The 16,926-nt window shown below is 35.2% G+C and overlaps 1 protein-coding gene across 1 annotated transcript; it reads left to right on the top strand.

The window, feature by feature from the left end:
- Positions 1-495: 495 nt before the first annotated feature.
- Positions 496-15,349, top strand: LOC144436262 (betaine--homocysteine S-methyltransferase 1-like). The gene is made up of 8 exons (XM_078125006.1): positions 496-579; positions 6,182-6,320; positions 7,250-7,368; positions 9,016-9,207; positions 9,335-9,482; positions 9,602-9,784; positions 13,242-13,470; positions 14,547-15,349. The coding sequence occupies exons 1-8, from the start codon at positions 550-552 to the stop codon at positions 14,722-14,724; spliced, it is 1,218 nt and encodes a 405-aa protein (XP_077981132.1). The 5' UTR covers positions 496-549; the 3' UTR covers positions 14,725-15,349.
- Positions 15,350-16,926: the final 1,577 nt, after the last annotated feature.

Raw genomic sequence — 16,926 nt, forward strand, 5'->3', positions numbered from 1 at the left:
AGTTGTGGGTAAGATATTGTAAATATGTATATATGTATGTAAGATCGCCCGGTCAAACGAGGCCAGCTTCAACTTCCGGGTCAAATCAGCCGCTTTCTAAGATCCGCTTTCTAACTAAAATTCGTTACTTTGTGACCTTGCTATTTTTTACCAAGGTCGTTTGAAGCACATAAGAATCCACTTTTTTGTGTGTGTTAAATTTATCAACTTTCCAGTTCGTATCAAGGAAACAATGAGCGAAAAACCGAGCCATCGGCGAAAAATCAGTATTCCTACATTTATTTTACTGGCACGAAAGAAAAAATTATCAGTTGAGGTTTACGCTTTTACACTATCTAAAATGCTGGATTCTGGTGAAAGTTACAATGAGATGAAAATACCCTAACATACGGCCCGAGAGCAGCCATTCAAAGTGTAACGCCAACGGCCCCGAAGGATAGGTTGCAACTTGTATGCAAATGAAGGTGCTACGATCTGACTCTCCACGCTTGTACAAGGGTGACTATTTAATTGCCGGAGTTTGATCGGACAATTTACACCTCCAAAACTATGGCTTCAGATGCAAAGAAGGCTAAACAGGTGAGTGTTTGAATCAAGACGATTTGTACAAAGTTGTCATGGTGTTATAACTTTCCTTTCATGGTGTATTATTGGTCGGTACAAAACACAGGACCTGATACAGTTCAAGCCAGGCCAGGCCGCCAGGTCAGATAGATATGGACTGAATATTATTTTTGGATTCACATTCACATTCGGATCCAAAAATCCACCATCTGTTTTTATTTGCAATATATATTGGTTTTCATGGCAAATTTCACCTTCCCATACATTATTTTTCATGATTTTCACCCCCCATAAGGGTACGAGAGGTATTAAAATACAAATGTCTGTCTGTGTGTCTGTCCGTCTGTCTGTCTGTCTGTCTGTGTCATCATTTTCTAAAATTCGGCTGGCTCAATTGTAATGAAATTTGGAATATATAATATTTAGGGTAGCTAGACCTGATTAGGTTTTCAGCCAAATCGGTTAATGTTTAATTAGAGAAATTTGCATATTAATGAAATCAAATAATTAAGCAATATCTTAAGACTGCATACTTCAATTTCAATATAATTTAGCATATTCGTCATAACAACATACATTTGTCCTATAAAATTTGATGATGTACCTCACAGCGTTAACGAATAATTTGCATAATTAATTATTTTTGGTAATTAGGCTATATCTTAAGAATGCATGCTTCATATTCAACATAATTTAGTACATACGTTAACCATAAGAAAACACACATGTCCTATAAAGTTAGTTGATGTACCTTACAGTGTTAATGAATAATTTGCATAATTAATGATTTTCGGTAATTAGGCTATATCATAAGAACACATACTTCAATTTCAATACAATTCAGTGCACATGTTAACAATAACAATCGCACATGTCCTATAAAGTTAGTTGATGTACCTTACAGTGTTAATGAATAATTTGCATAATTAATGATTTTCGGTAATTAGGCTATATCTTAAGACTGCATGCTTCAATTTCAATACAAATTAGTACATATGGTAACCATAACAAAGCGGATATGTCATATAAAATTTTTGAGATAGTTTAGTTTTAATGAAAAATTTGCATAATTAATGATTTTAGGTAATTAGGTTATATCTTACGATTGCATACTTTGATTTCAATACAATTCAGTACATACATTAACTATAACAAATTGTGTATTTCCTATAAAGTTAGTTGATATACCTTACGGTGTTAATGAATAATTTGCATAATTAATGATTTTCGGTAATTAGGCTATATCTTAAGACTGCATGCTTCAATTTCAATACAAATTAGTACATAATGTTAACCACAACAAAGCAGGTACGTCCTATAAACTTTGGTGCTATAGCGTACAGTTTTAATGAAAAATGTGCATAATTAATGATTTTAGGTAACTACGTTGTATCTTAAAAATGCAAGCTTCAAATTTCGTAAAATATTATACTTATATCAACCATAATAATACGCACCTGTCCTATGAAGTTTGTTGCTACAACTTTTACCTTTAATGAGTATTTTGAATAATGAACTATATTCAGTAATTAAGCAGTATCATGCACTCTTCAAATTCCGTATAATTTGGCACATACATTAACTTAAGAAAGCACGTTTGTCCAAAAACAAAGCCTGTTACCATACTTTTTATTTTTATTTTAATGGGTTATTTGCATAATTAGTGATTCCCTTACGGGAGGCATTCAGTTTAAATCTGGTTATCAATGTTTGCAAAGGTTTACCCTCTGAGTTAAAGGGAGACAGATTTCCAGTTGTGAAACAGTCACCTGCTAGATTGTTTATATTTATCTTCGGGATATTCTAGTTCCATGACGGACAGTATACACACTTTTACCGTCTAGTCAAGGTCCCCAACAATTGCACATAATTCTGTGCTCCCTCCAACAGAGTTCATATAAACATGATGACATCCTCGCGTCCCCATGTGATCTTATTTTAAACAAACTGGAGGAGGAGTTTGACATTTGCATATCATTATTACGTGCCAAAATCCCGCAATAGTCAAAACATGGTCAAAACAGCTGTATCAAATGTATTAATGTCAATTTGTGATGGATTACTACTGGCATGCACCATTCGTTTTTCGCTCACCATGACGTTCAAACACACTTGACACCTTTCGTTGGGACCTTGACTAGACAGTAAAAGTGTGTATACTGTCCGTCATGGAACTAGACAACTTTGGGGATTAATGTCCCAAAACATTTTATTCTTGAACGAGCAAGTAATTGTCACTTCATTCAGCCAAGCCATTTTTGTATTTGTACATTCTTGTCCTAAACATATTTGGTATATTTTAGCTCTGCAAATTGTCCTGTGTTATCAATAAATACTGAAACTACACGAAATGTGACTACTTTCCCATATGAGTGTCTGCCATCTTTTTTGTTTTTCAAGTGCAGCATTCTGCAGTTGCCAAAATGTCTTTACTCTTGAATGCACCCAGTACATACAAGAATAATTGTGAAATTTATGTGAAAAATGTAATTCCTTGAACACAGTCTTTGATCTAGGACGCGTAAAAATGGGGGCCATGAGGGGCCCCATGCTTATCAAAAAGGGGACCATTCAAAAAAAAGGGGGGGCATGAAAAATGGACCAAATTTTAGCCCATATTTAGGTGTCCAAAAGTGAGAAGATAATATTAAATTGCTGATAAAGACATATCATTAGGAAAGCTAGATATTATGTGTACCTCAATTGTGTGAATACTGGAATACTGAAATGTAAGTTATGCTAACCATATTAGTTGTTGAAATTTACCAACAATATCAATGGATGACGGGCTGCAAGAGAACAAACAAAAGACGGGTAAGTATTTCTCAGAATTCTTTATTGCTACAAGCAATAACATTTGCGTATATTAAAGTTGTAATAGTATGTACAACATTATCACAAAAAGTGCCAATTCTGCCAGGATCAAATTTTCCTAAACTTTTAATGAAGCTTGTTTAAAGTACTTCACTTGCACTCTTTTACAGAATTCTGGTGGTCTTTATCATTTGCATGTATGGTAGAGTTGAATCTTATAATTTCTGCAACCTCTCACTAATAATTAAATTGATTTTCCTTGGTTTTCTTACAGGTACGGTAAACCTTGCCCTCATCTTCAAAATGCAGTCAGTGCCTCATGGTCAGCCATCTCCTAAAAAGAGAGAGAAGTTTGACATTTGAAATTTTGTTATCAATATAATTTGCCTAAAGCAAACATCATATTATGTAATTCTTATGGTTCACATCAGCTTTCATCTAATCAAAAAATATTGAGTCTGTCATTGAAAAATAAATTACAGTATTGCCTATCAATTTAGAGTACGTGAAAATAAAATTTGGAAAATGAGGTTTTCATGAAAAAAGACTTTTGTGAAAGGATAGGTTTACGGGCAGCTGTATCCATCTCAATCACAATATTACAAATATACACTTTAAATTTGGCAGGATTAAAATGTGGCTGCTGAAACAAAGAAAAAAAAACATGTTTTTTTTAAATAGATATTGAAGGATAAGAGCGTAGTACATGAAAATTTCACCGTTAATTGCCATTACGGTCATTATGACGCTTTGGGAATAGGGAAGTACTGAGGTCATACACTGTAGCGATCGATGCTATGATATTGTCGATTGACACTCAAAAGTTTTAAGAAAGTCCTAACGTTCCAAGAATTACCGTTCGTAATATTAGATTACAACTGGACACTTACCATTTGTACATTGGATTAGGGATGACCTAGTCCAGCTTGTAGATGGATTAAGTCAAGACTCGATCCTGATTCTGATCCTGTCCCTTCCTCTCTCCCTTGTTTAGGGTCGGTGTCAGAATTGAGTCCTGTACACCAAGCTGGATGAGGATAATCACGATCAATGTTACATGGGGCCCAGGTGGGAAATTCAAGACGAAAGGAAAATCAACAAAATACATGTATAATGCGAAATGAAAACACAAGTGACGATTACATGCAAGTAATCAGAGTTCATTTCTTGGAGATCATTTTCAAATAATTGTGAACTTGTCAGTTGAAATTGATTGCACATGTTTAATGTTCATGTGTTCGTAGCTCAGCTTTGCCGTTGAACACATGCTCTTAACGTTATACATATGTACCTGGGTAATATTACGACTCTGATTTGTTTTCTTGTCCGCCTCATGACGTTCAGATATGGGTTCCTAAATTACAGGTTCTTCAACTGCCTCATTTGTTGCAGTAACATTGATAGACTGTCGCAAAAACCAGAGGGTATACATTGCCGGTGTGCCATGTCAGCAGTTTCATGTTATACATAGCATCGATCCCCAGCTCCGCTCCGTAAACCCCCAATTAGTAATGTCAACAAAACAACGTGGTTGTCTGCACATGCTCTAACGGTTTTACCATAGTGCATATATTACCCACATTCCATTGTGACAACTCACGTTATTCTCATACCAACGGACTCACATAGATGGATGGGTAATAAATACTACAGCTAAACTGTCTGCCATTGCCTGGCACTCAGCAGGGACTGGGCTTTTTTCCGAGCTCAGACCGAGCACATGTACATCAACCAGGAAATTTCTTGCACCTGAAATCGTGCACACAGATCAAAAGCGCACCGATCATGATTTGTGTGCACAAATTGCACAATGGCGTGGCCTAGATCAAAAACTGTGAACAGAAGACACTAATTGCGTGCCGATTTTGAAAACAAAGATAACTGCATATATGATGGTGAATTGTTGAGAAAAAATAACCTGACAACTAATCAAAATTCTACACCAATTCACATCTTTGGATCTGAATGTGAATAAAAAAAATATTCAGTCATTACCTGAACTGGCCTGACCTGACCTGGCTTGTACCTGCATTTTGTACCAACCGATTATGTTCAGTCGACATGCATGCTAGTAAACTGCGAATCACATGGTGGCGTACCCTGCCAACTCACTGAACACACATGTCAGTAAATTGTCTCAAAAGTGGTCTCTCCTGGCCTTATTACTGAGAAGGCTTGTCGTCAAAATTTAATCTTTTTATCGTTACTAAAGATAAATGATGTAGGGATTTTCCACTTTCACTTTCGTGTTCCAAACTTGGAGTGTTTCGGGCATTTGTTATCATTAACTGTTATGTTAGTGTAATGCTACAAAGCATTGGCTGAGTAAAAAGTAAGTGAAACGTGAACTTCAAAACAAAAAAGTTGGTAAAGTGCAGAGTATCATTTCGTAAGCAATGAACACTGCAATCGGGCCAAATCAGTACCTATTAATCACAGAAAGTATCAGAAAAGCAGTCAGAAACATCTGAACAGTGCATATGCAAATATGTATTGTAGGTGTTCATGAATGGTGCATTGGTACATGGTGGGTGGTGATACTATATCTTATACCTGGCGGCTGGCTGTGATTGTCCTTGAAATAATGGGGGCCATTGACGGTGTCTATCTATTATGATTGACAGATGTTACTTGAATTTGAATATTGCCAATGTCGATACACAACTCCAATTTGAGTTTCTTTGGGTAAATCAAAAAATGGGGAACATGTTTGGTGATTTTATTTTAATTGAAAGAAGTTTTTGTTTTTCATGAATAAGTCAAAAATGAGTTTAAAAAATCATTTCTTCTTAATTGCATTAAGCACAAAGGGATCCTTGAACGCTTGGAAAATGGTGAGATTGTGGTCGGAGATGGTGGCTTTGTGTTTGCCCTAGAAAAGAGAGGGTATGTGAAAGCTGGTCCGTGGACACCTGAAGCAACTGTGGAGAACCCAGAAGCAGGTAAGATATGTGTTCTTTGTGCTTATTTGTGAAAATAGACACGAACTTGTATACCCATTTCTGTCTCATTGTTCCAGTATGTTTTAAATGGGTCATTAATTTTAAATAAACAAGATATTAATTGTTTCTAAGCAATCTCCAGTGAGCTTCATGTCATTGTGATATTCTGCAATTATTGATTCAGGTATAGACAAAGCTATGACTCTATGAGTTAAGAAGTATGATTTGGTAGAGTAGATAAGAGGTAAGGGCTGTCGTCCAATCAAAGTTAATGTCCTAAGACATGTGTTAGGGATGCTATTATTCATCGGGGGGGGGGGGTTCCTTTGTTATGGTTTCAATGCTCCCATTGACACCTTACAATGATGAGGGTTGGGTTTATACAATTGTATAAGATATAGTTAAGTATTGCAAAGAAAACTATGATGTGTAATAAGCATGAGAGTAAGAAAACTAGCATGAATTAGTTTTGTACATTTGTTGATGACATGTTGAAAACATTAGACAAATGAGAAGACTTCAATTAAATCATTAGACTTAATTAATGACAAAAATAATACTAATACTTTTCAATGGCAATAGATCATTGCAGTGTAAAGTTCTTTTTTTCCTGAAAGTGTTATTATTGGCTACTCGTAAAGATTTCTATCAAAATTGATAACTATAAAACTGTTTTTTTAAAAAGTGGATGTAGTAGGTAGAGCGCCTCTCCCTTCACACTCTCAAACAATGCAATTTGCATGACAGTAGGATGCAATACAAAATTTGATCCTCGGTGAAGGCCACATTTTAAGACAAACTTGTTTGCTGCAATTTTCATTTTTCATTTCTCAATAGTTCAACTGTTTAATTTGTCACTGGGGTTAGAGTAGATGTACATTTCAGAGATGTAATGGACTGATAGATATACATTGCACCTTGTCTTACAGTTCGTCAACTGCATCGTGAGTTTTTACGTGCAGGCTCTGATGTGATGCAAACCTTCACCATCTATGCTAGTGATGACAAGCTTGAAAACAGGGGTAACATTGACTCCAAAAGAATGACCGTAAGTTGCAGTCAGCCGCATAGAGAATACAAACTTAAAATCAGATGATTTGAAATTCTTATCTATGCTAAAAGGATGTACTCAAATTCATGTATTTGAATTTGTATGTTTGCTTTATTGATATGATTTAGCTTGTGTACATTGTGATCTGTGTTTTGCTTGCCGTCTCACTGCACTGACAGCTTTTGATGCTGTAAACAGCAAATTATGAATTTAGCCAAGCCCCCCAATGGCAGTTACCAGATTTGTAGATATTTACATTATATTTGATGTTTGTAAATTATGTCTCATGTGTTTTTCTCAATAAGGGTACATTTACATATTGACTTCATTTGAATATAGTCAATTAGGCTGACGTACGTTATTGCTCCTCAATGTAACCAATCAGTTTGTGGTTTTTCAAACCAATCAGTTTAAGCATATGATTTACATACCACACAAATCAGTTGCCATTGATAGTGTTATAAGAGGTCCTTAGTGAGACAACAAAACAAAATTACAGATCGCGATGTAAATAGGCCAAGATATAATACTAAGTATGTATCACACAGTAATCACAGTGTTCTCCAGTGTACATAACAGACACTTCACATCCTATTGTTCTCCCCAAGTGTAATTTGCATATTAATAGTTATGCAAATGAGTTATTGACTTCCTAAACATATTTGACATGTTTAAATGCCCTTGGGTGAACAGTACAGCCTGCTGAAATAGTCAGATTCATGGTATTGATATTGATTTTAAAAGTTCTTGTTGGTTTCTTGCTAAAGTACCAATTAGTGATTGGAAGATTTGTGGCTTCTCCTGTTAAATATCACAAATCTGTGTCATCTGCCATTCAGAATGACGTGATTTATCCCTCTATTTAAGGGCAGGGAGAGGGGCATTACATAATTTTATCTTTTTAAGTGTTATATGATAAATGTATATGAGCATGCACTGAAATATGAAATACACATTTCCCAAATCATGAGTTTAATCTCATTTATGATTTAGCCCTTGAGGAGAGGCTTAGCAATTAATCTAGTGTATACAAAAAGTATTGGCACTAGCATGATGACATTAACAATAATGCTGGTAGTAAATATCTACATTTTTACTAAGAACATTCTGAATTCATTTATTTTGTGGAAGTACCAGTATTGTGCTTTTAACTATTGATATTTATAGGGGCTTTGCAACAGTGTATAAAGTACATTTTAACAAACTACTGGTATGTATGGACATGAAACTAGCTATATACCTTAACTAGCATACGTTTTATCTATGTACCTAGAAGAACTACCATATATTTAACTATGTATCTAGGACAACTAGCATATGTTTTATCTATGTACCTAGGGGAACTAGCATACGTTTTATCTAATAGTACCTGGGGGAACTAGCATATTATAATATACTTGTCTATAGATCTTAACTCTTCCAGTACATTTAACCTACTTAACTAAGGGAACTACATGTATTTTGTGCAATGGAGTATATCATATATACTTACCTAGGGGAAGAAAGCATATCTACTTTGGCTAACTTTGGAGGTCAACAGAGCATTTTACTGGCCACCCTGAACAATAATTCAATTTTTACATTTTAAAAATAAAACACACTTTGGAGGAAAGCAGACATAGAGTAATATTTTGTTTTCTGTAGGGTGGCGCTGTGAACAATGAGGCATGCTTAATAGCCAGAGGAGTTGCATCCGAGGGAGGTGCTCTAGTGGCTGGAGATGTGTCCCAGACCCCTACCTACCTGAGTGGCAAGGGAAAAGAGCATACACAGGGAGAATTCCGTAAACAAATAAAAGTATTCAAGGATAATGATGTCGATTTCATGATCGCTGAGGTAAGAATCTCACCTTGTTTGTCTTTTGTTGAGATATTTTTTATTTTGAGGCCAACAATTTCTGTTAAAATTTGGAAAATAGATAAAATTTATAGGATAAATATCTGTAAAATGTCTTTTGTTGTAGTATTTTGAGCATGTAGAAGAAGCTGAGTGGGCTATTGAAGTATGTAAGGAGATAAGCAAACCAGTGGCTTGTTCACTATGTATTGGACCTGATGGAGATTTGCATGGTGTTTCAACTGGCGAATGTGCTGTCAGGATGGTCAAAGCTGGTAAGGAATTGATACAAGTAAACATATTTACAAGGATGTCTCTTAAATGAAGGCCCGATGACACATATTTGGAGCTGTATCCACAATAACAATTCTGTGTCATTTGTTTTGCATTTCAGGAGCTGATATTGTGGGAGTCAATTGTCATTTTGACCCAACTATAAGTTTAGCAACCGTCCATAAAATGAAAGAGGCTTTGAAAGCTGCTGGCCTCCAAGCTCACCTTATGATCCAGCCATTGGGGTACCGTACTCCTGATGCCTCTAAACAGGGTTTCATTGATCTACCTGAGTTCCCATTTGGTGAGTTGAATATCGTAATTTGTTGCACACCGTATGTAGAGTACACTAAACATGAGTTCCCATTTTATGTGTTGACATTTAAAGCCTGGCATATACATAGGAAGAGAATTAGAAGAACTTGTGAAAGAATCTGAAAATAAAATAAAACAATTTTAACACCCTTCCAGTAGGAAATAAAGTTCAAAGAAATTATAACTGATAAAGAAATATTTCCATAGCTCCAAGCCAATATATTAATATACAGCAATTCAATGAGTCAAGTCCACCTCAAAGTTTCATTGTTCAGATTGCATACAACAGTATTTTTGTAATGATCTGGTACTCATTTGTTTTCTAGTTTAGTGTGTGCTTTGCTATTAGTTGCTAGGTAATTCAGTTTAATTTTGTTATTTATTGTTTTTGCTTTTGTAATCCCTATATGTACTAGATAAATAAATAAATGAATAGGGTTTTATTGATCTTACTGAGTTAATTCACATTTCATCAGTTGAGGTAAATTTTGCAAACTAAATTTAGGTCCATCGATCTCTCGCAGTTTCCATTTGGTCTAGTATTACATTGTTTCATAATTTTGCATGTAATCCAAACTCAGTTTCATTTAGTTTCCATTTGAGAGTCAAGTTTCATCACTTGGCGCACATGTACAAAATGGCATTTCATTAATTTGTAGATTACATGTGTATCTGTCTAGTATCCTTTGTATTAAATTATGCTTTAGTATATCACCCAAGGCAGTCCTTTGGATAGGCTCCACAAAACTAGTAATGTAGGGCATTCCTATCTCCACCATACAGTGGAAATGTTATAGAGGTTCACCCATGTAGTAATAGAAGTAGTTTTCGTCGTCGTCGTCGTTGTAGTAGCAGTAGTAGTTCATTTATTAATGTGACTTGCAACTCAAAGAATTGCCCAACCAATGGACTTATAAGTCATCAATAAATACACATTATAGTTACAGTAGGTTGAGAGCACAAAAAAACAAAGAAATACAGGTATAAACGGATAAAAACAAATCAATTTAAACATACAATAGCTCTCTCCATGACTGTTTTACAATGTATGAGTACAATTTCCTAAATTATATCTGACCCAAATAAGATTATTATTATTTTGTAAAATCCTTGTCAAATGACTCTGCCACTGCGGTATAGAGCACTGTCTTAGCAGATTGATACTCACCGATATATATATATATATATATATATATATATATATATATATATATATATATATATGTGTGTGTGTGTGTGTGTGTGTCTGTCTGTCTGTCTGTCTGTGTCTGTGTCTGTGTGTGTCTGTGTGTCTGTCTGTGTGTCTGTGTCTCTGTGTCTCTGTGTGTCTGTGTCTCTGTGTGTCTCCAAGTATGTATTTATGTATTCATTAAAGTCATGAAACGTCATTACCACAAAAATTGTAAATTGTAATATCACAAGTCTCAAGTTACAGATAAAAAAATGATGAAAGAAATTTGCACCTACAGCGACACACTCAACCCTGTCAGGAATATCGACCTGGATATTTATCCTGATATTTGCTTGTGTCCGTGTGTCTGTATATGTCTGTATGTATGTATGTATGTATGTATGTATGTATGTATGTATGTATGTATGTATGTATGCATGCATGCATGCATATATGCATGTATGCATGTATGTATGGATGTATGTGTGTATGTATGTATGTGTCTTTGTCTGTGTCTGTGTCTGTGTGCTCACATGCATTTAACTAGTTTGGGATAACTATCCAAATTGCGATAATTTTTTGGTAACCTGACTGGGATAAATTACACTAAAGTCATATGCACAGAAGAATATTCGACATGGTGCATGTGCATGTGGAACAAGTATGAAAAACGCTTTCTACTCTCAATTGCAAAGACCTACATTATAAGAAGTTAGTGGTCGGACATAGGTTGTCCAGGACATTTTTTTCAGCACGAGTTTTAGAAGAATATTAATCCGAATTAATTTTATTTAATTCTATCCTGGCATCATTTCTGGTCTGCGCAATAGATGTTTTTGGCTTTCAATCATGCCAAAAAATCTATTGTGCAATCAATGCTAGAATCACTTTCATTTTCAAAAATGCCAATCATGATACATAATTACATAGTTGGTCTTCAGATAGAAATTTTTAAGTTTCAATTGTACATTTTTCGAGTTCATGTTAGACCTTTTCAGAAAATAATTATGCCAAACAAAAAAAACACTAAGTGATAATGTCTTGTCCATAGCTCACAAACAAAAAACAACAAACAAATTTGGACACAAAAAAACATTTAACAATCTAATATCACAAATATATAATTATTTGCCAAAGAATCAAGGGGCTGATGACATATACTAAAATACTCATATACTAAAATTCCTAGCTGCATATGCCCCATATCTCTCCTTAAATAAATATACAATCAGATGCTGGAATTGACATTTTTGTTTCCATATTATAACCCAAACCAGGGCTATACAATACTTAGTAATATTGATGGGTAGATTTGTGGTCCCAACCATTTACTGGAACATCAATTTGCAAGGGACATGCAGTGTTTGGTATGCCATAGTGTATGTTATTCCCCCATTCCAGTAATCAACACTAGAGGGTGCTATATTCTCCACTTCCGGTGTTGCATTGTACAGTGGGCAATTGAGCCAGTGGTCCCAGAGCTATCGTAAGATAGCACACAAGTTGAATGGTCATAAAACTGATATAATGATTAAACTACATTGAACACTTCTTACATTTGGAAATGTATTGTGTAAGAGAACCAAAAGCCATAATGTGTGACAGATATCCACCTTGAAAAATCAAGCAAGGATTACCAAATAGTAAATGGGGCTTAAAAGTGTTGGAGGTAGAGGTATACCAGAAATCAGACAACATCTACAAGCTTTAGTGTAATGCAAGTCTGTAAAATATTAGTCTCGTTCCAATATGATACCATTATAATTTACACCTCCGTGGTTTAGTTAGAAACCACGTTGGCATCCAAACTAAATTTGTAGTAAAATATTGAATAATAACAAGGCTTTAATACTTGTCAGAATGATTAGATACTGGTCCAGGACCTTCTGTGGGTAGTGAAAATGTGAAATGTACCTGTATTGTTGATAGTTTGATAGTTTGGAGTAAATGTGCCAAAAGCAGCAGCCCATGTAGTCTGTAAGGTACGTTGTGACAAGGCGCCCTCACACAACCCCCTCCCAGAGAGGAGAGGTGAGAGCAGAAGACACGACGTATCTTACAGTCTATGGCCCATGAAGAAACACCACACTTAAACCCTGTGTCCATTGTGATTTATGAGAGGCTTGATTTTATGACGTTAGAGACAATGCCAAAGGTCACCTTATACGACTTGTTTAGTTTTTTATCATGGTAATATCTGTTATGAATCATTTCATCTTAATTTGACTGCAAGTTATTTTTTAGTGTCATATTTTTCAAAATGATCTTTCTACAGCTTTGGAACCACGTGTCTGCACCCGTTGGGAAATTCAGAGATACGCCCGTGAGGCTTACGACATGGGTGTCCGTTACATTGGTGGATGTTGTGGATTTGAACCGTATCACATTAGAGCCATCTCTGAAGAACTGGCACCAGAAAGAGGTTTCTTGCCCGAGGGTTCTAAGAAGCACGGTCAGTGGGGTGATGGTCTTAGACTACATACCAAACCATGGGTTAGAGCAAGGTATGAACAATTGTGAAATGCAATGTCGGCGTGGCAATTAAATTAGCATGCACATTTTGATAATTCAAAGAAAGTCGAGACTATCATGCCATAAGACACTTCTTAGAACAAACAGGCAAGATTATTTACTACACAACACTACTTTCAATTACTGTGACAATTTCACACCTAAAATGCTAATATTAAACAGTAAAATGTAGTTGTGAGAGAGCTCTGGTAGTCTTAGATTGAAAGATATGTAAGCGAAGCGCCACCCTCAATGGTCATGAAAGGGTTTGACGTATGCATGAGGGCGCCCCAACAGGGTGTACCTTACACTGCTGCTCGTGGTCTGAGGTTAGGATCTATATTAGTCTCTGCTACCTGAGTAAGAGCTTCATCTTCATTTTGTCATCTTAATAAATATTGATAATTTTATCTTGGAGTTCATTGTCCAAATCTGATAAATTTATAAATATCTCCATGAATTTTTTTTTATGAGAAAATAAAAGTGATTTGTCAAAATTATTGTTTGAAATGTCTGTTTGAAATATGCTACCCATTTTGATCAACTACGTGTAGCTATGTAGAAATTGTAAGTGTCTATTGCAATTGTAGACTGTTACATACAGTAACTCTGATGTGGATGAAGCTCTTACTCAGGTAGCAGAGACTAGTATATACCCTAACCTCAGACCACTAGCAGTAGCGTAAGGTACACCCTGTTGGGGCGCCCTCATGCATCAGTCAAACCCTTTCATGACCATTGAGGGTGGAGCTACGCTTACATATCTTTAAATCTAAGACTACCAAAGCTCTCTCACAACTACATTTTACTGTTTAATGCATGCAGTTTAGGTGTGAAATTGTCATAGTAATCGAAAGTAGTGTTGTGTAGTAAATAATCTTGCCTGCGCTTGTTCTAAGAAGTGTCTTATGGCATGATAGTCTCGAGTAGTCTGCAAGATAGGTATTGTGCTACCCTATCAGCCAGCTGGCTGAAAGACACATTGTCAAGCATATCTTAGTCTCAGTCTCCAACTACGTACAAAAGACAAGAGTGGTTTGATAACGTTTGCATTCTGTTTGATATTCAGAGCACGTCGCAGTTACTGGGAGAAGCTGAACCCTGGCACTGGTCGGCCATATTCTACCAGTTTGTCCAAACCAGACAGCTGGGGAGTTACTGTTGGTAGTAAGGATCTAGTACAGCAGAGTGAGAAGACAACAGATGAGCAGCTAAAAACACTCTTCCAACACTCTCAAGAGTATTAAAATCATCAAAGTTGAGGATTCCAAGGCTACAAAAACAATTAATAATACTGTACTAGAGTAGGGAGTTGTTTGAAAATGTTGTGCTCAGAAACTGCAAGAGGTTGACACTGTACAAAACTAAAGGGTTCACAATCATTTTGTATACAATGTATTTGAAGAAGAAATTTAAAACATCGATTTTGCATTCCTCGCGAAATGATGGCCACAGAGACTTGTGGACTTCTCTTTAGTACATAATTGTGGTATACACTTCCATATGCAGTGTCAATTTGCTCAATGTGTTTGTTTCTACCCTTCGGTGTTGCACAGAAAATTGTATTTTTCTTTCTCCGAATGCATACTGTGTCATTGTTCCGGTAGGTTTGTCTCGTTTCCAGTAACATCCAAGTTCAGTGTAAAATCATATTGAGTTGATTGTCTCAAAGTTTCATCCTGCAATCTGGCAAATTTCGACTAAAGTTCAATGCAGTGGCAATAGACAGAATATGGCAACCTTTAGTCATGTGTTATTCTATGGAATGTACATGTTGTGTGTAGATAATGCTGCTGTTAAGCTTTCCACATTGTTGCCAATCTATTTATAGTAAAAGAATTCAAATTAAAATGCCTCATAATTTAAACTTTGCTGTCGTGATAATATTCAGATAATCCTCTAGAGTCACTGCCATACAAAATGTGTATTTTTGTTAATAATACTACTCTACAATATACTTGTATCTGTTAAAAATAAAGCATTATTATTTGGGGTTTTAAAACAGACTTGTGACTTGCACTGTTCAAGTGTATGTTGTGATATGTCAATATGTTGATTGAGAGTGGTTGATCCCCCCCCCCCCTATAGCAAGGAGAACAGGTATGTGTGTTGGGATAGGGAAGATGGGTGGTGGGGTTGAATCGAAAGGAGCTTTTAATTTTAGTATTTTGCACTTTTGTTATATGGATGACTGATAGCCATTCAAACTTAGAGATAAAGATTGTTGCTATTGGCATTCCTGTATCACTTGCTAAACATGAGTTATCTGTCACAAGTTATAGAAGCCTGCACAGCAAGAAATCTTGCAATCGTAATAACCGCAAACAGGAAGTTCTGAGCATTGAGTAGAGTGGCCATAGCTTTACCTGTGATTTTATCATATCGAGCATGTACTTAACCCCACTGTTAAATTCATTTGATGTGAGAATCATATGCGTGTCCCACAACTTTAGCTTCATAAGTGTCATAAACATGAAAACCTGCAGTACATACCAAGTCTGTTAAGTTCCAAGTACTACTGTGCCAAGAGTTCATAGTATAGTATAGTATAGTATAGTATAGTATAGTATAGTATAGTATAGTATAGTATAGTATAGTATAGTATAGTATGGTATAGTATAGTATGGTATGGTACGGTACGGTACAGTACAGTACAGTACAGTACAGTATAGTATAGTATAGTATACTATACAATAGTACAGTATAGTATAGTATAGTATAGTATAGTATAGTACAGTACAGTATAGTATAGTATAGTATAGTATAGTATAGTATAGTATAGTATAGTATAGTATAGTATAGTATAGTATAGTATAGTATAGTATAGTACGTACAGTATAGTATAGTATACTATACTATAGTATAGTATAGTATAGTATAGTATAGTATAGTATAGTATAGTACAGTACAGTATAGTATAGTATAGTATAGTATACTATAGTATAGTATAGTACAGTATAGTATAGTATACTATAGTACGTACAGTATAGTATAGTATAGTATAGTACAGTATAGTATAGTATAGTATAGTATAGTATAGTATAGTATAGTATAGTACAGTACAGTATAGTATACTATAGTATACTATAGTATACTATAGTATAGTATAGTATAGTACAGTATAGTATAGTATAGTATACTATAGTACGTACAGTATAGTATAGTATAGTATAGTACAGTATAGTATAGTATAGTATAGTATAGTATAGTATAGTATAGTATAGTATAGTATAGTATAGTATAGTATAGTATAGGATATTTTATTTGACATGAAATAATGTGATAATGATAAGTGTTTTGTCACCACTCGTCTTCGAAGTGTATAGTTTAGTCAGTCTAGCGGAAATTTAGGTTGAACCTCCACATGATTGCAGAAATATCATTTGTTCAAAAACCAATGCAAGTAATGAACAGAAAAGCAAGTAATGTCTATAGGTAGGTCTGAAGGT

This window comes from Glandiceps talaboti, chromosome 6 (genome assembly GCF_964340395.1).
Source record: "Glandiceps talaboti chromosome 6, keGlaTala1.1, whole genome shotgun sequence".
NCBI classification, from domain to species: Eukaryota; Metazoa; Hemichordata; class Enteropneusta; family Spengelidae; genus Glandiceps; species Glandiceps talaboti.

Bases quoted from the DNA above. Each gene is read 5' to 3' on its own strand.
- LOC144436262 (XM_078125006.1), top strand. From the start codon at position 550: ATGGCTTCAGATGCAAAGAAGGCTAAACAG. The intron at 580-6,181 runs GTGAGTGTTTGA...AATTGCATTAAG, and splicing joins ATGCAAAGAAGGCTAAACAG to CACAAAGGGATCCTTGAACG. The intron at 9,483-9,601 runs GTAAGGAATTGA...TTTGCATTTCAG, and splicing joins TGTCAGGATGGTCAAAGCTG to GAGCTGATATTGTGGGAGTC.